The 22,212-nt window shown below is 47.1% G+C and overlaps 1 protein-coding gene across 2 annotated transcripts in view; it reads left to right on the top strand.

The window, feature by feature from the left end:
* LOC121544775 (phospholipase DDHD1) overlaps positions 1-22,212 on the top strand; it is a 43,909-nt gene that overhangs the window by 15,447 nt on the left and 6,250 nt on the right. Inside the window, exons 3-5 of one of the 2 annotated variants that reach the window (XM_041854916.2) lie at positions 4,422-4,523; positions 8,366-8,494; positions 9,146-9,293. In XM_041854916.2, coding sequence (XP_041710850.1) covers positions 4,422-4,523; positions 8,366-8,494; positions 9,146-9,293 — 379 coding nt within the window. The remainder of the gene's footprint in view (positions 1-4,421; positions 4,524-8,365; positions 8,495-9,145; positions 9,294-22,212) is intronic. The other variant, XM_041854917.2, reaches the window with a different exon arrangement.

The raw sequence follows: 22,212 nt of genomic DNA, 5'->3' as shown, positions 1-22,212 counted from the left end.
TTAACAGTGGCCACAGATGGTGACCTGCATGGCAGCTGTACTATGGAGGGTTTAAAGATGATCATTTCAGAAGCTACTGAAGCTGGCAATAGGCTGGTTCACATGATACAGAGTCAGTACTTGCTAGTCTGGCTTGAGGAATGAGGAAAAAATAATGTACAAAGTATCACTGACAATATTTGTTGTGCATGTTGTACAGAAACCGTCATTTGGCACCAAATATTTGCTAGGCCTGCACACACACAGTTGCACACACGCACACAGAAGTGGAAACTCGGGAAGAGAGTTGCACCATGCAGAGTGACTGAGATGGCACCTCCAGAGAAAAGTCCCATTGAGGTGGACCCTCTCATTGTGATTACACCAACTATGGAGCAGGGTGTTAATAGCAAGACAGCCCCTGATGGCTCCCTTCTCAGGCTTTGGAAGACCTATTTAAACATGCACTGGCTGTGTGTCACTTAGGGAGACTGTGCTCACTGTGCTGTGTATGGAAGAATATAGTGTGGATGTGTGTGTACTGTGGGTATCTGCCTGCATGTGTGTTGGAGTGGTTGGTGATGATAGCAACAGAGAAATGTGAGTGTAAAGGGACTGTGTGTAAAGCCTATGTGAGAGTATCATGAGGGTGTGTTTGAGGCAGGAGAGATATTTGCCTGTGTGCTGGCTAGGGGCTGGGCCAGGGCTCATGACGGTGGGGAGTATTCCAGTCTGTCAGGCTCATGGAGCACCATGGCAAAGCACAGGCACAAAGGGTCGTGTGTCAACAACACACACAGGTCATAACATCACGTCATGTCACAGCTCTAGTCTACACCACAGGACAATCATCATGGCACACTATGACCTTTACATTGACCATACATATTTGCTACGCATTCAATAGCTAGAAGGGCTATCATTCAAAATACATTTTTAATCGTAAGGTTTTCAGACTCAATTTGTCAAACATAGTTAAATTAAAATGCAATGCATTTGTAGTTTTGCATCTGCAGTGCTGCTCTTTCCCCTGGACGATTAAATCCAAAGCTCCCAGCGGAGCAGACCAGCTCTAATCCAATGTGTCATTTGGAACGCCATTCCATTTTATGTTTATTGTGCTCTGGCTGAAACAGAGAAATCCACTCCACCAATGGACCTTCATTCAAGATTTAGGCCAGACCAAGCTCTGAGCAGGCCTTGTCGAAATGCAATCTCTTGTACTCCATAACACTGCCATATCATCTCCAATTGTCAACATCCAGAAATGGACAGCATTGAATCCCTAAACCATCAATCAATCACATTTATTTATAAAGCCCTTTTTACATCAGCGGATGTCACAAAGTGCTGTACAGAAACCCAGCCTAAAACCCCAAACAGCAAGCAATGCAGATGTAGAAGCATAGCCTATAATCATGGGCATACAAGCCATCTTCAGTTCAGAAAATAAGTCAGATGTATTAATGCTGTATTAGTACTAATCTAAATGATACAGTATTATAAACTGGGTGGTTCGAGCCCTGAATGTTCATTGGCTGACAGCCGTGGTATATCAGACCGTATACCACAGGTATTTTTACTGCTCTAATTATGTTGGTAACCAGTTTATAATAGTAATAAGGCACCTTGTAGGTTTGTGGTATATAGCCAATATACCACGGCTAAGGGCTGTATCCAGGCATTCCACTTTGCTTCGAGCTTAAGAACAGCCCTTAGCCGTGGTATATTGTCCATATACCACACCCCCTCGTGCCTTATTGCTTAAATATACTTCAGCAAGCAGGGTATCCCAGGCATTAAGTTAAGCAGGATATAATGCCTATTTGATTCTAGCCACTGTTGTGTAACTGTTGTATTGATGTGGTCCCAGATGGAGCAGATGATTCATGTGTCTGTCTCCAGACCCTCAGAGGACGACCGTATGGTAGTACAGTGCTCTCTCTCTCTATTCATCTCTCCCTGCCTGTCCTGACAATGGTACAGTCAGCAGGTTTCACCCCCCACCCCAGCCCAGCTGAGGAAAGCACTGCTGTAATTTGCAAGTCTGATCTCTCTGTCCTAACTTTAGCTCAAATTGTATAATTATAGCCATATATTCTCAATACCATATCCGCATACATAGGTATTCTGCTTTACTGATTGAGACTATTTTACATTCCAATACACTGACATTCTGAAGTCTTTCTATTACTCAAACACAACTCCCCCTTGACAACTTGCTTGAGTCTGGGTAGTCTTGATTGACCCATCACAGCCTATTTAAAGTTGTGAGTAAATGTGAAATATGAAAGCCGTCACAGCACAGCATCATACCTTTATGGCCAGCTGAGCTCCCAGCTCAAGTTTCTTATGGTTTAATATGAACACCCTTGTGTTGACTAACTCTCCTTAAACACAAACCCAGCCTCCAGCTCAGTCAAGCCATTACTCTCTTCCAACAGTATGGTCCACAAACAGAACTCTGCTGCAGGGTGAGGCTGAGGCCTAGGTCATGTGATATGAGTCAGCGTGACAGGGGTGACTGGCGCTTTTAGAACGGGTTTCAGACTGAGTCCCAATGTCCTTGTCACTGCATTGGTCAAGACTGACTCTCGGGCTATCCACTGACTACAGACAGGCTATATGATGGCAGCAAGTCTGACACACCGGTCTAACAGAAGGACATGTCTCTGAATTAAACCCTGGTTTCTTGATAGCTGTCGTCGGGTTGTCATTGTGTGGGCAATCAACGTATGTCATGTAATGTTAGGGAAAGGTGTGTGTGTGAGAGGGGGAGCAGAGTTGGTTTACTGAGTGTTGTGTGAGAGCATGAGAGAGATAGGAGGAGTTACTTTATGGCCAGTGTGTGTGGGAGAGGGAGAGAGCAGTTGCTTGCCTTTAGGAAATATTAGAGGGCATCTTCCTCTACGGTTCTCAGAAATGGTTCTCTCCTATTTTCTCAGTAATGGATATCCTTCCCTGAAGTCTTTCTAACTCACTTAAATAATTTAGCTCCTCAGTCCACCTGGAAGAGAATCTGTTTTTTGGGGTGAAAACATGAGCAAAGGAAAAAGAAAGCTGTCAGACAGGCTAGTCCTAAGAAACTGCTCTCTGTAGGAGGCCCACTCACTTTTGGATTGTTATGAAATTCTCTTGAAATATTAAGCTGTTAAGTCTGGCTTTTTCCTTAACTCTCAAAAGAAATCAGGTGCATACTTTAAAGTTGATGTAAGAAAGTCGTTTTGCAATTTGTACCCAACCTGTTTGACAAGATATCCCACAAGACATGCCACCAGAGGTCTCTTCACAATCCCCAAGTCCAGAACAGACTATGGGAGGCGCACAGTACTACATAGAGCCTTGACTACATTGGACTCTATTCCGTATCAGGTAACTGATGCAAGCAGTAGAATCAGATTATTGTTTTTTTAAACACATTAAAAAACATCTTATGGAACAGCGGGGACTGTGAAGAGACACACACACACACACACACACACACACGTACAGACATGCATACGCACACACACACTAGCACACGCACTCTACACACACGTACATTGTAATATTGTTGTATGGTGGTATTATACATTTTGTATTGTAGATATATAGTGGTGTAATAATGTTATATGATGTACTGTTTTATCTTTAGTTTTATGTGTGATGTAAGTGCCTTAATGTGTTTGGACCCCAGGAAGAGACTAATGGGGATCCCTAATAAATACAAAGATGAGTGTTAGAGAGCTAGCTGAAAGAACTGTATGACAATATCTCCCTGTATCACTCTTAATATGTTATGTTGTATGTGACCGTCATGTAGCCTCCATTGATTGACCAGCCATTTGGTATGAGGCAAACAGTAATTCTAATGTTTTTAAATCTTTTATGCAAAACTATCTGTTCATTACAGCACATTGTAATGTAGTCCACACTGAGTAGCCTAAAAGCAGTAAAACAATAATAGCTTCTTGAGTATGATTCAGGTGCTACCTCTGTCATCTTGGGCATATGTCAAACAGTGCTGCAGTTGGGTTTCAACGGTCACTTTCAGCTCAAGATTGTGTGTAACAGAAAATATTGACACGTTAATTATGCCACAACAATGGAGAACCATGTGTATAGACATACAGTAGGGAACGGTTTTATTCAAATGAAGGACTTTGCCTATCACTTGAACCAAGCAAATGAAATTCAAAAATGTATTAATGGTTAGGCTATATGGTTCTAAACTGTTTCCTAATGCATTTATTTTATTTTGATCTATTACTAATGCACATTTTTGTGAAAGTTTCAGCTGCTAACCCAACAGCTAATGTACTGTACACACACAAGACCCAGAGTGATTACCTGATAGCAGCGCTGCTTGACAAACGCCCCAGTGTCACAGTGATGGCAGTGGGTAGCCCTTTTTGACAAAACACCATCGTCATGTCCATCACTCACTGTCTCTTGGTTGTTAGTTCTCTCCCACCTGCCCCCTTTCTACCTCCCCTTTCTGTTCAAATGGAGTGGATATCAGCCGACTGCTACAACTAAATGTCGCAAGCGCAAGCGCTGCTCAGGTACTGTAACGCCAGCCTTTTTTATCTCCTACATTATCTCCTACATATCTGCTATCCTCCATCCTCCCTCTAGATCTTAGGTTTCAATTGAACTAGATCTTCGCTCACCCCTTTGAGCACATCGCTCCCTAGACCTAAGCCCAGTTAGACAACCCAACCCGCTCTTGAAGAACTGGATCTAGATTAGACTCCTCCTCACTCCTTTAGTTTAAACTGGGCCTAGTCGCTAGAATTTCCCCCTTTCTGTGATGCAGAGTTTGTTACTATTACTACTGCAGCTACTTTCTGGACTTTTGGAGGATACCTGCATATCTTGCTCCTGTCTGTCTGTTATTGGAGGTAGCGCTAAGTAGGTGGAGCGTCAGTTAGCTAGTAACATCCTTCCAGGCTCTCTAAATCCAAATAGGAAAACGATGGATCTGAGGTCAATAAGCTGGTTCTCCAAAAATCATCCCCTTCTCCGCCTCTCCTTCCGTCTAGCAGCGTGATCAGACAATGAACAAAGCTCTTGTTTAGAGGCAACAGAGTCGCCATTCGGGTCCCCATAGACTGCAGTCTGCACTCTAAGGTCCAGCATTGCCTCTATGGATGGAATAACTGCTCCTCTATCGCTAGCAATAGGAGTTTCTGCACTATCTGCAGAGTTCAGTTAAACTAACCCCAGTATCCACATGCAGTAAGTTACAGTCTGGTAACCTGGAAAGACCTGGGTTGCATTCAGTAGGCACAAAATGTTCTCTGCTGTTTTTGTTCCTAATGAACGCAACCCTAGTGAACTAACACAGAGTAGTGTACTCTCTATGAGGCTCTCTACGTGGTGTGGAAACTTTCAAAGACTAGGAACACAGCTAAGATGTTTGGCAGGCTGTAGTTAGGCCTTGCGCATAAATGTCAAACTGGAACTCTCCCATGCCAATTAAAGTAGACAGTAGAGTACAGTGCTGAGCCAACAGCAGAGTAGCGTAGCATCCTAACAATAGCACAGTTTTAACACAACTCAGTAATTAATTTGAGGAAAGGAGCTTCGCCCAGGTTTAGTGGTATAATTCCCTACCTCGGGAACAAAGCTACAAGAGGCTGTCTTTCTCGCTCTCTCTCTGTCTTTTTTAATGTCTTTCTCTCTCACTCTATTTCTAGCTGTTGGTCTCTCGCACAGATTTAGAGACAATCTACAACTCTTTCTCCTTTTCCCTCTTCCTCCCTGGCTCTCCGGGGCATAGTTGGGAAGCCTCCCATGTAAACTTCTTAACCTCTCGGTGGTTGACTGCTAGATCCTCTGGTGTGCTTTGATCCCGGCTCTCCTCCCTTCTTATCGCTGCTCTGCCTTGGCCTGGCCTGGCCTGGGCTGCACTGTAAAACAGGATGCTGTCTCGAGGAGGCTCAATCATTCTCAGTTCCCATCTCATTTGGCAACATGAGCACCTTCCTCATTCTCCACCCAGTCAGCCATGACTTGTTTATTTATATGATGGCTGGCTAATGGGTAATACTGAGTACCTCCTGCCTCCTAAAGACATCCTGTTTTACAGTGGACACATAGTAGGTGTAGGCTAAGTGGTAAGGTTCTGTCTTTCCCTACTGTACTCCCCCGGCCTCTGTGTTTTGTTGTCAATTCCATATAAATTCACCTCCTGAATCGAAAGTGGAATTGATCCCAACCTTGGTGTGATACTTGTTGTGAAGCATGCTTGTTATCCCAAGTGATTTCCAATGATAAATGAAAATGTGCTACTCTAACCCGGTGGAAAGTTTTGCAATGTTAAAATCTTTACCCTCAGGTTTTCCAATTCTCGTGACCATCGACTGGATTGATTTTTCTTTTTACTTTTGTCAAGCTGCTTGGTTGGGATTCAGTTCCATCCCTTCTACACATCCCTCCTCTCTTATCCCTGATGGGTTACCGCCTAAAACCCATCAGGGATATAGTTGGTTTCACCAACTATAACACAGCTTCTTCTTCATTGGTTGACTCCTGAGCCTCTTCTTGTCATTCCATTGTCATTTTGGATCTGAATCACTTTCCCCTCATTAGGTCTCTGAGGGGCCCTGAATGGAGACCGATCAACCTGAGCACCCATGACTGTTCCTCAGTCCTCACCACGTGGATGAAATTAGAACTGGAAGGCCCTGCTTTACTCCTCCACCATGTGACTCTCACAGAAACACTTCCTCTGTAGCTCAATTGGTAGAGCATGGCGCTTGTAACGCCAGGGTAGTGGGTTCCATCCCCTGGACCACCCATACGTAAAAATGTATGCACACATGACTGTAAGTGGCTTTGGATAAAAGCGTCTGCTAAATGGCATATTATTCTATTCCCCCTGTTGATTCTGGAACTCTATCCTCAGATGCCTCCTATTAGGAGGTGGTAGGATGGAGAGAAAGAGGAAGAAGAGGTGATTTCAGGCTTCGATCGCCCCTGCTCTGTAGATCGGACTGAGCTGACTGTGCATTAGTTGAGTTTGCTGAACACCTGCTAAGTGTTTACTGAGCACTAACAAGCTACCGCACCAGCAGTGATCTGGACACGATCTGAGGAAGCGAGCACTCTGGAAAGGCAGTGATACCAGCTTGACACTCATGCTAAGTGGCCCCCTGGTCAGTCTCTGTCTTTCTCTCGCTCTCGCTCTCGCTCTCTGTCTTTCTCTCAGTCTTACTCTCTCTGTCTTACTCTCTTTCTGTCTCTGTCTCTGTCTCTGTGTCTGTTTGTCTGTCTTTCGCTCTTTCTCTTTCTTTCTCTGTCTCTCCTTCCCAGCCTGACACAATGTAAAGGTGGCAGTCACAGAATACATTCAAACAGAGGAAGCTCTGATGTCTCACATCTCTCTTGCTCTTTCTATCCTCTCTCTCTGTCTCCATCTTTCTCTTCCCTGAGAAGACACATCCAGGATTAGGCCTACACAAACTCAAGTACAGGTATTTGGGAAAGTCCCACTAATGTCCATCTCTGCTTTGAATCCCTTTGCCCTGGACTCTTAAACACTGCCCTTCTAATCCCTCCTGATTGGCTGTAAGCACTGCAGGGTTCAGTCTGGTGACTGGTGTGTTGGACCCATATCAAAGTAACCTGTCACCTCTTCACGTACTGTACATTGTCTGAAGTGGCATTCAAACCTCAATGTGACCGGCTCACCCCAGTCAACTGGTTTCATTTATCGTTCTTGTTTTCAGCTAACCGTTTCCAATTCCGCTCCCCCTGTTTAGACTATACATGCCGTATTTCCAGTTTTACTTGCCCTGTTGCTGTGTGCCCACTAAGATAACAAGGCGGAAATCTAATATAGTCATCTGTCGAGGATATGATCTGCACAGCCTGAGTGTAGCCCATCCACATCGGAGATTGGGCTTACCATAGAGACCCACTGGGGACTTGTGTGGTACTGTAGTATCTCACATTATCTACTGTACACGTAGTCAATGACACTCAAGGAATTAATGGGCGGGTAAGAGTTTAAATATGCAGACTTTGTGAACCTGTGCTTCTTCAATATGTTATTTTCGGGTTCTCTAGTGACTCTCTGTAGATCAATGCGCTAGTCTGTATTTGATCGAGCGCTAGACTAGACCAAACCTTCTCCTTGTTGAATGCAAAATGAGGAGTTTGTAATCATAATTTTGATTAGTGTGTTTTCTCTCTCCCCCTTCATTTGTTCATCTTCATCTTTCCTCACCTCCTTTTTCTGCTTGCTCTCACTTCTCATTCCCTCTTCCTCACATGCTTCCCTCTTTCTCCATCCCTTCCTTAATCTCTCCCTTCATACTTCCCTCTCTCATTCCCTCCTTTCCCCATCCCTCCCTCCCTCTTTCCTTCCCCCATTCTGCCCTCCCTCCCTCCTCTGCAGCTGTCCATAGTCTGAAGTTGAGTCGTACCCACGTGGACTGGCACAGTGTGGACGAGGTCTACCTCTACAGCGATGCCACCACCTCCAAGATCGCCCGCACTGTTACCCAGAAACTGGGCTTCTCCAAAGGTTAGAGGTCACTGGCTAACTGACCACTCTTCTGTTGCACCCCCCTTCCCCACCCCAATACCAAGTCAACCCCTAGCTAGCCACAACCTCCTCGGCCACTTGTGGAGATGAGACCGGATTGGAGAAGCTCCATATTTTCATCCCCAGTTGGTGAAGATTAAGTGGTGGATCTGGCCGGAGTTACCTCAATCTCTGAATGACACACAAACCCATGGCCGCTGGAAATCCCCTTAGTGCTGTGCTGGCCAGATAGCAAGCAGAAAATCCCATTGGCTTAGTGTGTAGAGCAGTGTTGGCAAGGAAAGCTCTGAACAGGGCCACACATGCAGCCTGAGCCACCGACACAGCGGCAGGCCTAGAGTCACCTACTGCCCCATGTAAACTCAGTCACCCCAATGCTCCTTTCAAATATAGGATGATCTACGATGTTCATCACCATCTATGCCTAGTATATGATCTGTCATTTCATTGTGGCGGGGGTGAAATTGAATGTTTCTCATGATTGAGGCTTTCCTTAAATCAAGGTGATTATGATTCAACATTAATCAACAAACACAAGCGTTTGTTAGGCAAAATCTGGGCAATGTGCAATCGCCTACTGTTGAGAGCTTCTGATTTTTCTGACCATTTCCCCTTCCACGCCACACCCAGCCTCCAGCAGTGGTACGCGGCTCCACCGGGGCTACGTGGAGGAGGCCTCACTGGAGGACAAGCCCCCCCAGACCACACACATTGTCTTCGTGGTCCACGGCATTGGACAGAAGATGGACACGGGACGCATCATCAAGAACACTGGCATGTGAGTGCACTCTCTAGTGTGTGTGTCCGTCCGGAAAAAGTCAAGGGGTCTGAATACTTTCCGAATGCACTGTACATTCAGAAACTATTCAGACCCCTTGACTTTTTCCACATTTTGTTACATTACAGCCTTATTCTAAAATGTATTAAATTGTTATTTTTCCTCATCAATCTACACAGAACACCCCATAATGACAAAGCAAAAACTGGATATTAAAAATGTTTTCAAATGTAAATAAAAAATAATATCACATTTACATAAGTATTCAGACCCTTAACTCAGTACTTTGTTGAAGGACCTTTGGCAGCAATTACAGCCTCGAGTCTTCTTGGGTATGAAGCTACAAGCTTGGCACACCTGTATTTGGGGAGTTTCTCCCATTCTTCTCTGCAGATCCTCTCAAGCTCTGTCAGGTTGGATGGGGAGCGTCGCTGCACAGCTATTTTCAGGTTCTCCAGAGATGTTCGATCGGGTTCAAGTCCGGGCTCTGGCTGGACCTCAAGAACATTCAGAGACTTGTCCCAAAGCCACTCCTGCGTTGTCTTGGCTGTGTGCTTAGGGTCGTTGTCCTGTTGGAAGGTGAACCTTCGCCCTGTCTCAGGTCCTGAGAGCTCTGGAGCAGGTTTTCATCAAGGATCTCTCTGCTCCGTTCATCTTTCCCTCGATCCTGCCTAGTCTCCCAGTCCCTGTCGCTGAAAACATCCACACAGCATGATGCTGCCACCACCATACTTCACCGTAGGGATTGTGTCAGGTTTCCTCCAGATGTGACGCTTGGCATTCAGGCCAAAGAGTTCAATCTTGGTTTCGTCAGACCAGAGAATCTTGTTTCTCATGGTCTGAGAGTCCTTTAGGTGCCTTTTGGCAAACTCCAAGCGGGCTGTCATGTGCCTTTTTACTGAGGAGTGGCTTCCGTCTGGCTACTCTACCATAAAGACCTGATTGGTGGAGTGCTGCAGAGATGGTTGTCCTTCTGGAAGGTTTCCCCATCTCCACAGAGGAACTCTGAAGCTCTGTCAGTGACCATTGGGTTCTTGGTCACCTCCCTGACCAAGGCCCTTCTCGATTGCAGAGTTTGGCCTTGCGGCCAGCTCTAGGAAGAGTCTTGGTGGTTCCAAACTTCTTCCATTTAAGAATGATGGAGGCCACTGTGTTCTTGGGACCTTCAATGCTGCAGACATTTTTCTGTAGCCTTCCCCAGATCTGTGCCTCGATTCAATCCTGTCTCGGAACTGTATGGACAATTCCTTCGACCTCATGGCTTGATTTTTGCTCTGACATGCACTGTCAACTGTGGGACCTTTATATAGACAGGTGTGTGCCTTTCCAAATCATGTCCAATCAATTGAATTTACCACAGGTGGACTCCAAGTTGTAGAAACATCTCAAGGATGATCAATGGAAACAGGATGCACCTGAGCTCAATTTCAAGTCTCATAGCAAAGTGTCTGAATACTTACGTAAATAACCTATTTCTGTTTTTTTGTTTTTAATTAGCAAACATTTCTAAAAACCTGTTTTCGCCTTGTCATTATGAGGTACATTATGGGGTATTGTGTGTAGATTTGAGTTTTTATTTATTTTTTAAAATCCATTTTAGAATAAGGCTGTAACGTACAAAATGTTGAGAAGGGGTCTGAATACTTTGCGAATGCACTGTGTGTATACATGCATGCATACATACATACATACTGGGCAACATGGTGCTGGAAACATCTTGGAGGATCATGTGTTAAAATCTGTATGTCTATGGCTCTGATAACATATTGATTCTTTCCACTGTGGAGATAGTGTGGGCCAGCTTGATACACTGTGTGATTATGTAACTACTGCTGTCTGCTGATGAGCGCCATGCAGGGACCCATGACAAACACATAACTGGAGCTTTGTAGTGGAACTGTGTGAATGTCACAGGGGACATCATGGTCTTACTCAGCGTACAGCTCCGGGTATCAGCCTACTGAGAGAGACACACACACACACACACACACACACACACACACACACACACACACACACACACACACAGAGTTTACTGGCCAGTTCTGCGTTAATGGTTTCCCATGAAGACTCGGTATGGAATGTACCAGAAAGTGTGCATGTGTAAGTCTGTGCGAGAACATGTTCACACGTGTGTGTGCACAAATTATGTCTAATGTGGCTATGTCCCGGACTTTATTGGTTTGTCATTTGATCGATGGCCCTCATATTTCGTGTCATTCTTTCACATGTCATGGACTGGTCGGGCTCATCTGTGACGTGATTGCACCATCATAATGTTTGTTCACCAGATACTATCTTAGGAATGCAGGATCAGTTCTTATCAGTCTGTTACAATAAAGCTGCATTGTGTGAAACTTTTGCTAATTGAACCGAACAGGTAAGTGGATATACACCCATGGGTGTCCTTACCTCCACTCTGGCCATTCAAAGTGTATCATTAAGACATGCTAAGGAGTTTTGTATTGTGACTGCCTGCTCCAAGTAGTCCAATAATGCCACCAAAACCAGACGTCATCATAGACCTTATTAATGTTTCATTAGTGCCTTTTATCAGTCATTATAAGGCTGTTAGGTCTTGATCCACTATTGGTTCCTCCACCTGGGCACACAGTTACATGAATCACACCACACATTTCTCTTCTGAGGAGGTGTGCACCTTTTCTTTGCTGTCCATATCTTGCCATCTGTCTTACCATCTTTTATTGTCCCCCTCCTCCATTTCTCTTATCTACCACCTCTCTCTCCACGTTCTCTCCCTCTCTCTCCACGTTCTCTCTCTCTCTCTCTCCACATTCTCTCCTCTCTCTCTCTCTCTCTCTCTCTCTCTCTCTCTCTCTCTCTCTCTCTCTCTCTCTCTCTCTCTCTCTCTCTCTCTCTCTCTCTCTCTCTCTCTCTCTTCTCTCTCTCTCTCTCTCTACGTTTCTCTCTCTCTCTCTCTCTCTCTCTCTCTCTACGTTCTCTCTCTCTCTCTCTCTCCACGTTCTCTCTCTCTCTCTCTCTCCTTCTCTCTCTCTCTCTCTCTCTCTCTCTCTCTCTCTCTCTCTCTCTCTCTCTCTCTCTCTCCACGCTCTCTCTCTCTCTCTCTCACGTTCTCTCTCTCTCTCTTCGTTCTCTCTCTCTCCACGTCTCTCTCTCGCTCTCTCTTCCACGTCTTCTCTCTCGCTCTCTCTCTCACGTTCTCTCGCTCTCGCTCCACGTTCTCTCGCTCTCTCCACGTTTCTCTCTCTCTCCACGTTCTCTCTCTCTCTCCACGTTCTCTCTCTCTCGACGTTCTCTCTCTCTCTTCGTTCTCTCTCTCCACGTTCTCTCTCTCTCCACGTTCTCTCTCTCTCTCTCTGCTCTCTCCACGTTCTCTCGCTCTCTCCACGTTCTCTCTCTCTCCTCTCCACGTTCTCTCCTCTCTCTCTCTCCTCTCTCTCTCTCTCTCACGTTCTCTCTCTCTCTCTCCACGTTCTCTCTCTCTCTCTCTCTCCACATTCTCTCGCTCTCTCTCCACGTTCTCTCGCTCTCTCTCCACGTTCTCTCGCTCTCTCTCCACGTTCTCTCGCTCTCTCTCCACGTTCTCTCGCTCTCTCTCCACGTTCTCTCGCTCTCTCTCCACGTTCTCTCGCTCTCTCTCCACGTTCTCTCTCTCCACGTTCTTCGCTCTCTCTCCACGTTCTCTCTCTCGCTCTCTCTCCACGTTCTCGCTCTCTCTCCACGTTCTCTCGCTCTCTCCACGTTCTCTCGCTCTCTCCACGTTATCTCGCTCGCTCTCTCTCCATGTTATCTCGCTCGCTCTCTCTCCATGTTATCTCGCTCGCTCTCTCTCCACCTTATCTCGCTCGCTCTCTCTCCACTTTCTCTCTCTCTCCACGTTCTCTCTCTCGCTCTCTCCACGTTCTCTCTCTCGCTCTCTCCACGTTCTCTCTTTCTCCACGTTCTCTCCACGTTCTCTCTCTCTCCACGTTCTCTCTCCACGTTCTCTCCACGTTCTCTCTCTCTCCACGTTCTCTCTCCACGTTCTCTCCACGTTCTCTCTCTCTCCACGTTCTCTCTCCACGTTCTCTCCACGTTCTCTCTCTCTCCACGTTCTCTTTCTCTCTCTCTCTCTCTCTCCACGTTCTCTCTCTCTCTCTCCACGTTCTCTCTCTCTCCACGTTCTCTCTCTCTCTCCACGTTCTCTCTCTCTCCATGTTCTCTCTCTCTCTCTCTCCACGTTCTCTCTCTCTCTCTCCACGTTCTCTCTCCACGTTCTCTCGCTCTCTCCACGTTCTCTCTCTCTCTCCACGTTCTCTCTCTCTCTCCACGTTCTCTCCTCTCTCTCTCTCCTCTCTCTCTCTCTCCACGTTCTCTCTCTCTCTCTCCACGTTCTCTCTCTCTCTCCACGTTCTCTCTCTCTCTCTCCACGTTCTCTCGCTCTCTCTCCACGTTCTCTCGCTCTCTCTCCACGTTCTCTCGCTCTCTCTCCACATTCTCTCGCTCTCTCTCTTCGTTCTCTCTCCACGTTCTCTCGCTCTCTCTCGCTCTCTCTCCACATTCTCGCTCTCTCTCCACGTTCTCTCGCTCCTCTCTCACGTTCTCTCGCTCTCTCCACGTTCTCTCGCTCTCTCTCCACGTTCGCTCTCTCTCTCTCCACGTTATCTCGCTCGCTCTCTCTCCACGTTATCTCGCTCGCTCTCTCCACGTTATCTCGCTCGCTCTCTCTCCACGTTCTCTCTCTCTCTCTCTCCACGTTCTCTCCACGTTCTCTCTCCACGTTCTCTCCACGTTCTCTCTCCACGTTCTCTCCACGTTCTCTCTCTCTCTCTCCACGTTCTCTCTCTCTCTCTCCACGTTCTCTCTCTCTCTCTCTCCACGTTCTCTCTCTCTCTCCACGTTCTCTCTCTCTCCACGTTCTCTCTCTCACGTTTTCTCTCTCTCACGTTCTCTCTCTCTCTCACGCTTTCTCTCTCCACGTTCTCCTCTCTCTCCACGTTCTCTCTCTCTCTCCACGTTCTCTCTCTCTCACGCTCTCTCTCTCTCTACCGTTTTCTCTCTCTCTCTCACGTTCTCTCTCTCTCCACGTTCTCTCTCTTCACGTTTCTCTCTCTCACGTTCTCTCTCTCTCTCTCTCACGTTCTCTCTCTCTCTCTCTCACTCTCTCTCTCTCTCCACTTTCTCTCTCTCTCCACGTTCTCTCTCTCTCTCTCCACGTTCTCTCTCTCTCTCCACGTTCTCTTTCTCTCTCCACGTTCTCTCTCCACGTTCTCTCCATGTTCTCTCTCCACGTTCTCTCCACGTTCTCTCTCTCTCTCCACGTTCTCTCTCTCTCTCTCCATTTTCTCTCTCTCTCCACGTTCTCTCTCTCTCTCCACGTTCTCTCTCTCTCTCTCCACGTTCTCTCTCTCTCTCCCGTTCTCTCTCTCTCTCCACGTTCTCTCTCTCTCTCTCTCCACGTTCTCTCTCTCTCTCTCTCCACGTTCTCTCTCTCTCTCCACGTTCTCTCTTCCACGTTCTCTCTCTCTTCTCTCCACGTTTTCTCTCTCTCTCCCCGTTCTCTCTTCTCCCACGTTCCTCTCTCTCTCTCCACGTTTCTCTCTCTCTCCACGTTCTCTCTCCACGTTCTCTCGCTCTCTCCACGTTCTCTCTCTCTCTCCACGTTCTCTCTCTCTCCACGTTCTCCTCTCTCTCTCTCCTCTCTCTCTCTCTCCACGTTCTCTCTCTCTCTCCACGTTCTCTCGCTCTCTCTCCACGTTCTCTCGCTCTCTCTCCACGTTATCTCGCTCTCTCTCCACATTCTCTCGCTCTCTCTCTACGTTCTCTCTCTCCACGTTCTCTCGCTCTCTCTCCACGTTCTCTCTCTCGCTCTCTCTCCACATTCTCGCTCTCTCTCCACGTTCTCTCGCTCTCTCTCCACGTTCTCTCGCTCTCTCCACGTTCTCTCGCTCTCTCTCCACGTTCTCTCGCTCTCTCTCCACGTTCTCTCGCTCTCTCTCCATGTTATCTCGCTCGCTCTCTCTCCACGTTATCTCGCTCGCTCTCTCTCCACGTTATCTCGCTCTCTCTCCACGTTATCTCGCTCGCTCTCTCCACGTTCTCTCTCTCTCTCACGTTTCTCTCACGTTCTCTCTCCACGTTCTCTCTCTCTCTCTCCACGTTCTCTCTCTCTCTCCACGTTCTCTCTCTCTCTCCACGTTCTCTCTCTCTCTCTCCACGTTCTCTCTCTCTCTCTCACGTTCTCTCTCTCTCTCTCCACGTTCTCTCTCTCTCTCTCCACGTTCTCTCTCTCTCCACGTTCTCTCTCTCTCTCCACGTTCTCTCTCTCTCCACGTTCTCTCTCTCTCTCTCTCTCTCCACGTTCTCTCTCTCTCGCCACGTTCTCTCTCTCTCTCTCCACGTTCTCTCCTCTCTCCACGTTCTCTCTCTCTCCACGTTCTCTCTCTCTCCACGTTCTCTCTCTCTCCACTTTCTCTCTCTCTCTCCACTTTCTCTCTCTCTCTCTCCACGTTCTCTCTCTCTCTCCACGTTCTCTTTCTCTCTCCACGTTCTCTCTCCACGTTCTCTCCATGTTCTCTCTCTCTCCACGTTCTCTCTCCACGTTCTCTCCACGTTCTCTCTCTCTCCACGTTCTCTCTCTCTCTCCACGTTCTCTCTCTCTCCATTTTCTCTCTCTCTCTCTCCACGTTCTCTCTCTCTCTCCACGTTCTCTCTCTCTCTCTCACGTTCTCTCTCTCTCTCACGTTCTCTCTCTCTCTCCACGTTTCTCTCTCTCTCTCCACGTTCTCTCTCTCTCTCTCACGTTCTCTCTCTCTCTCTCTCACGTTCTCTCTCTCTCTCTCACGTTCTCTCTCTCTCTCCACGTTCTCTCTCTCTCTCACGTTCTCTCTCTCTCACGTTCTCTCTCTCTCTCACGTTCTCTCTCTCTCTCCACGTTCTCTCTCTCTCTCTCTCTCTCTCTCTCTCCACGTTCTCTCTCTCTCTCCACGTTCTCTCTCTCTCTCCACGTTCTCTCTCTCTCTCCATGTTCTCTCTCTCTCCACGTTCTCTCTCCCTCTCTCCACGTTCTCTCTCTCTCTCTCTCTCTCTCTCTCTCTCTCTCCACTTTCTCTCTCTCTCCACGTTCTCTCTCTCTCTCTCTCACGTTCTCTCTCTCTCACGTTCTCTTTCTCTCCACGTTCTCTCTCCACGTTTCTCTCTCTTCCTCGTCTCTCTCTCTCATGTTCTCTATCTCTCTCTCCACGTTCTCTCGCTCTCTCTCTCGCTCTCTCTACGTTCTCTCTCCACGTTCTCTCGCTCTCTCTCCACGTTCTCTCTCTCTCTCACGTTCTCTCTCTCTCCACGTTCTCTCTCTCTCTCCACTTCTCTCTTACGTTCTCTCTCTCTCCACGTTCTCTCTCTCTCTCACGTTCTCTCTCTCTCTCACGTTCTCTCTCTCTCCACGTTCTCTCTCTCTCTCCACGTTCTCTCTCTCTCCACGTTCTCTCTCTCTCTCCACGTTCTCTCTCTCTCCACGTTCTCTCTCTCTCTCCACGTTCTCTCTCTCTCTCTCTCTCTCCACGTTCTCTCTCTCTCTCCACGTTCTCTCTCTCTCTCCACGTTCTCTCTCTCTCTCCACGTTTCTCTCTCTCTCCACGTTCTCTCTCTCTCTCCACGTTCTCTCTCTCTCTCCATGTTCTCTCCTCTCTCCACGTTCTCTCTCTCTCCACGTTCTCTCTCCCTCTCTCCACGTTCTCTCTCTCTCTCTCTCCACGTTCTCTCTCTCTCTCTCTCCACTTTCTCTCTCTCTCTCCACGTTCTCTTTCTCTCTCCACGTTCTCTCTCCACGTTCTCTCTCTCTCTCCACGTTCTCTCCTCTCTCCATGTTCTCTATCTCTCTCTCCACGTTCTCTCGCTCTCTCCACGTTCTCTCTCCACGTTCTCTCGCTCTCTCTCCACGTTCTCTCGCTCTCTCTCCACGTTCTCTCGCTCTCTCTCCACGTTATCTCGCTCTCTCTCCACGTTATCTCGCTCGCTCTCTCTCCACTTTCTCTCGCTCGCTCTCTCTCCACGTTCTCTCTCTCGCTCTCTCTCCACGTTCTCTCTCTCTCCACGTTCTCTCTCTCTCCACGTTCTCTCTCTCTCCACGTTCTCTCTCCACTTTCTCTCTCTCTCTCCACGTTCTCTCTCTCTCTCCACGTTCTCTCTCTCTCTCCACGTTCTCTCTCCACGTTCTCTCGCTCTCTCTCCACGTTCTCTCGCTCTCTCTCCATGTTCTCTCGCTCTCTCTCCACGTTCTCTCGCTCTCTCTCCACGTTATCTCGCTCGCTCTCTCTCCACGTTATCTCGCTCGCTCTCTCTCCACTTTCTCTCGCTCGCTCTCTCTCCACGTTCTCTCTCTCTCCACGTTCTCTCTCTCTCCACGTTCTCTCTCTCCACGTTCTCTCTCTCTCCACGTTCTCTCTCTCTCCACGTTCTCTCTCTCTCCACGTTCTCTCTCTCTCCACGTTCTCTCTCTCTCTCTCCACGTTCTCTCTCTCTCTCTCCACGTTCTCTCTCTCTCTCTCCACGTTCTCTCTCTCTCTCTCCACGTTCTCTCTCTCTCTCTCCACGTTCTCTCTCCACGTTCTCTCTCTCACGCTCTCTCTCTCCACGTTCTCTCTCTCTCTCACGTTTCTCTCTCTCTCACGTTCTCTCTCTCTCTCTCCACGTTCTCTCTCTCTCCGTTCTCTCTCCAGGTTCTCTCTCTCTCTCTACACGTTCTCTCTCTCCACGTTCTCTCTCTCTCTCCACGTTATCTCTCTCTCTCTACACGTTCTCTCTCCACGTTCTCTCTCTCTCTCCACGTTCTCTCTCTCTCTCTCCACGTTCTCTCTCCACGTTCTCTCTCTCCACGTTCTCTCTCTCTCTCTCCACGTTCTCTCTCTCTCTCCACGTTCTCTCTCTCTCCAGGTTCTCTCTCTCTCTCTACACGTTCTCTCTCTCTCCACGTTCTCTCTCTCTCTCCACGTTCTCTCTCTCTCTCCACGTTCTCTCTCTCCACGTTCTCTCTCTCTCTCTCCACGTTCTCTCTCTCTCCAGGTTCTCTCTCTCTCTCTACACGTTCTCTCTCTCCACGTTCTCTCTCTCTCCACGTTATCTCTCTCTCTCTCCACGTTCTCTCTCCACGTTCTCTCTCTCTCTCCACGTTCTCTCTCTCTCTCCACGTTCTCTCTCTCTCTCCACGTTCTCTCTCTCTCTCCACGTTCTCTCTCTCTCTCACGTTCTCTCTCTCTCTCTCCACGTTCTCTCTCTCTCTCTCCACGTCCTCTCGCTCTCCACGTCCTCTCTCTCTCCACGTCCTCTCTCTCTCCACGTCCCCTCTCTCTCCACGTCCCCTCTCTCCCTCTCTCTACGTCCTCTCTCTCTCTCTCTCTCCACGTCCCCTCTCTCTCTCTCCACGTCCTCTCCCTCTCTCTCCACGTCCTCCCTCTCCACGTCGTCTCTCTCTCTACGTCCTCGCTCTCTCTCTCTCTCCACATCCTCTCTCTCTCCCCCTCTATTATTTTGTGTTCTCCCTCGTTCGCTCACCACTTTCTCAAAAGGCTGACCTTTGGAACGGACCCTTTCATAGGGAGATAATTGACTTGTTTACTGTGAGGAGACCAGAAGATCTCTCTGTTCGGGACTGATAATGACAGGGCACGAAACACACACACACACACACACACACACACACACACACCCACCCCTCTGGGAACAAGACCCAACTTGCACAACAGTTAAATACCTGGTAATAATTTTTTTTAGTGGAGTGCATTTCACACTCTTATAAATGTATTTTCTATGAGTCATCGAGGTGATGCTGCATTTGAGTTGACCTTTTCAAACAATACAAAATAAGATGCTGCTGGCATTTACGTATTTTCTTGCATGTCCGTAGATATCAGGGGTGTTAACGGCACACATATTCGTACCGAACCATTCGGTATGGAGACCTCGGTTCGGTTCGCACTGTGAAATATATATATTTACAAAATAAAAACACCAGGCCTATAGGCCATGCCTACGCTGCGTTGTAGGCCTATGCCTCTTGAGGAAATCTGAGCTGAAAACAACTTTTCAGGCTATTCCATTAAAACAACTGGAGCCTACGCGCACGTTGTAATCAAAATTATAATCATAATTGCCGCATTTCAAGCTGTCCTTTTGTGAGATGCAGCAGTTAGCTAGTTCTGTACAATGGCGAGTGGTGGGGTCGATTTGATAAACCAGAATTGGAGGATCCTCCATCGTTTAATCTCCCGTTTGGGAACATTTTGGCTTCCCAGTAGATTACAATGGCGATGGACAGAGTTGTGGATAAAACATTAATTGAATGGAAAATTCCACCCCAAAAAATATATTTTGGTATTTGTTTCATTAGTCCATTGTTGACATGGTTTCAAAATGTTTTGCTTGTCAGCAATCAAGTTTTCAGGATACTGTATGTAACTTTCGAACTACAGAAATCATTCCTGTATGATGCATTTTGCATTATATGATGCTGCGTATATGATGTAAAACGTCATACAGGGGTGATTTCTGTATTTTGAAAGTTACATATCTTGAAAACAATGGACTAATAGTTTTTGGGTGGATTTTTACTTTTTAATAGTATGTCGCCATGCTCAACGAGAATAGCCTATCTAGCTGCCAACACCTCAAACATGTTGACCCATTTACGTCGACATCACCCCAGTATTCCTGCCATCAGAGCAAGACTGAAACGCAAAGAAACAACAACACATTGTCTCCCCTCTGCATTCAAGCAGCCCTTGGCAGCTGATTCTGACCAGGCCAAAGAAATTACACGAGCGATAGGTAGGCTATGTTTATATTTTTGACAGTCTTTGTTTTATAGCCGCGGATATGTGCCCATTCTCGGTGGTTGAGAATAGGTGGTTTTAGCACCTTGTGAAAGTGCTTGAGCCACGTTATGAACTTCCCTCTTTCACCCATTTCAGCAAACAGGTAGTACCCGTTTTATTATAAGCAAACCAAAGTCGAAGTTTTCAATTAATTGGCCACCTTAACAATGACAGCCCATCACTTTTCCATGGAGTGGGAGATGTGCCACAGACACACCCCCATTATGAGAATCCGCATCTGGCACTGAAGGAGGCAGTGTCATGGTGCGTTCGTAACCAAGTGGGAATTTACCACATACGACTGGGAAAAATCCACTTGAAGGGCCCTCAAACTGGTTAATACTAGTGGGGAAACTCGTCTATCATCCCGAGTACCCACTTCTCCCACATGCTGACCTCTGACATCACCTACTAAGGAAATGGCCTCTAACAGCAATTTCGACAGTTAAATGTAATAACAAAACATTATTTATAAAAAGCAATCTATGAATGTGTTTTTTTTAAACTCTAATTTGTTTACAAGCATGATATCTGAACTTTTAGTTTATGGTTGACACAGCTTGTTGGCCATTAGCCAATCAGCGTTTCTCAACAAGTTCAAATCACATGAATGCATCCAAGTGGTATTTACGACCTCCCACATAGTTACAAATACCTTGGCTTGTAACGCCAAGGTAGTGGGTTCGATCCCCGGGACCACCCATACACAAAAATAATTTATGCACGCATGACTGTAAGTCGCTTTGGATAAAAGCGTCTGCTAAATGGCATATTATTATTATTATTATTATTATTATTATTATAACACAGCATCAGAGTGGAAACTTGAGAAGCCCAACATAACAATCCAGTCACAACAGACAATGCAAGGAACATTGTGAATGGCATTTAATTTTCCTGCTGTCCTGAAACTGAACCGTGACCCCAAAACCACAATACGTACCGAACCGTGGGATTGGTGAACCGTTACATCCCTAACAGATATACTACATGGCCAAACGTATGTGGACACCCCTTCAAGTTAGTGGATTTGGCTATTTCAGCCATACCCGTTGCTGACAGGTGTATAAAATCGAGCACACAGCCATGCAATCTCCATAGGAAACATTGGCAGTAGAATGGCCCGTACTGAAGAGCTCAGTGACTTTCAACGTGGCACCGTCGCCACATTTCCAACAAGCCAGTTCGTCAAATTTGTGCCCTGCTAGAGCTGCCCCGGTCAACTGTAGGTGCTGTTATTGCGAAGTGGAAACGTCTAGAAGCAACAACGGCTCAGCCGCGAAGTGGTAGGCCACACAAGCTCACAGAACGGGACCGCTGAGTGCTGAAGAGTGTAAAAATCATCTGTCCTCGGTTCCAAACTGAGTTCCAAACTGCCTCTGGAAGCAACGTCAGCAGAAGAACTGTTAGTCTGGAACTTCATAAAATGAGTTTCCATGGCCGAGCAGCTGCACACACGCCTAAGATCACCATGAGCAAAGCTCGCCACCATTGGACTCTGGAGCAGTGGAAAGGTGTTCTCTGGAGTGATGAATCACGCTTCACCATCTGGCAGTCCGATGGACGAATCTGGGTTTGGCGGATGCCAGGAGAACGCTACCTGTCCGAATGCATAGTGCCAACTGTGAAGTTTGGTGGAGGAGGAATAATGGTCTGGGGCTGTTTTTCATGGTTCGGGCTAGGCCCCTTTTTAGATCCAGTGAAGGGAAATCTTAACGCTACGGCATACAATGACATTCAAGACGATTCTGTGCTTCAGTTTGGGGAAGGCCATTTCATTTTTCAGCAGAAATGGTTTGTCGAGATCGGTGTGGAAGAACTTGACAGGCCTGCACAGAGCCCTGACCTCAACCCCATCAAACACCTTTGGGATGAATTGGAACGCCGACTGCGAGCCAGGCCTAATCGCCCAACATCAGTGCCCGATCTCACTAATGCTCTTGTGGCTGAATGGAAGCAAGTCCCCGCAGCAATGTTCCAACATCTAGTGGAAAGCCTTCCCAGAAGAGTGGAGGCTGTTAAAGCTGCAAAGGGGGGACCAACTCCATATTAATGCCCATGATTTTGGAATGAGATGTTCGACGAGCAGT

The sequence above is a fragment of the Coregonus clupeaformis genome, chromosome 29 (genome assembly GCF_020615455.1).
Source record: "Coregonus clupeaformis isolate EN_2021a chromosome 29, ASM2061545v1, whole genome shotgun sequence".
Lineage (NCBI taxonomy): Eukaryota > Metazoa > Chordata > Actinopteri > Salmoniformes > Salmonidae > Coregonus > Coregonus clupeaformis.
Note: the sequence above shows the minus strand (reverse complement) of the source record. Positions and strands in the feature narration are given on the sequence as shown.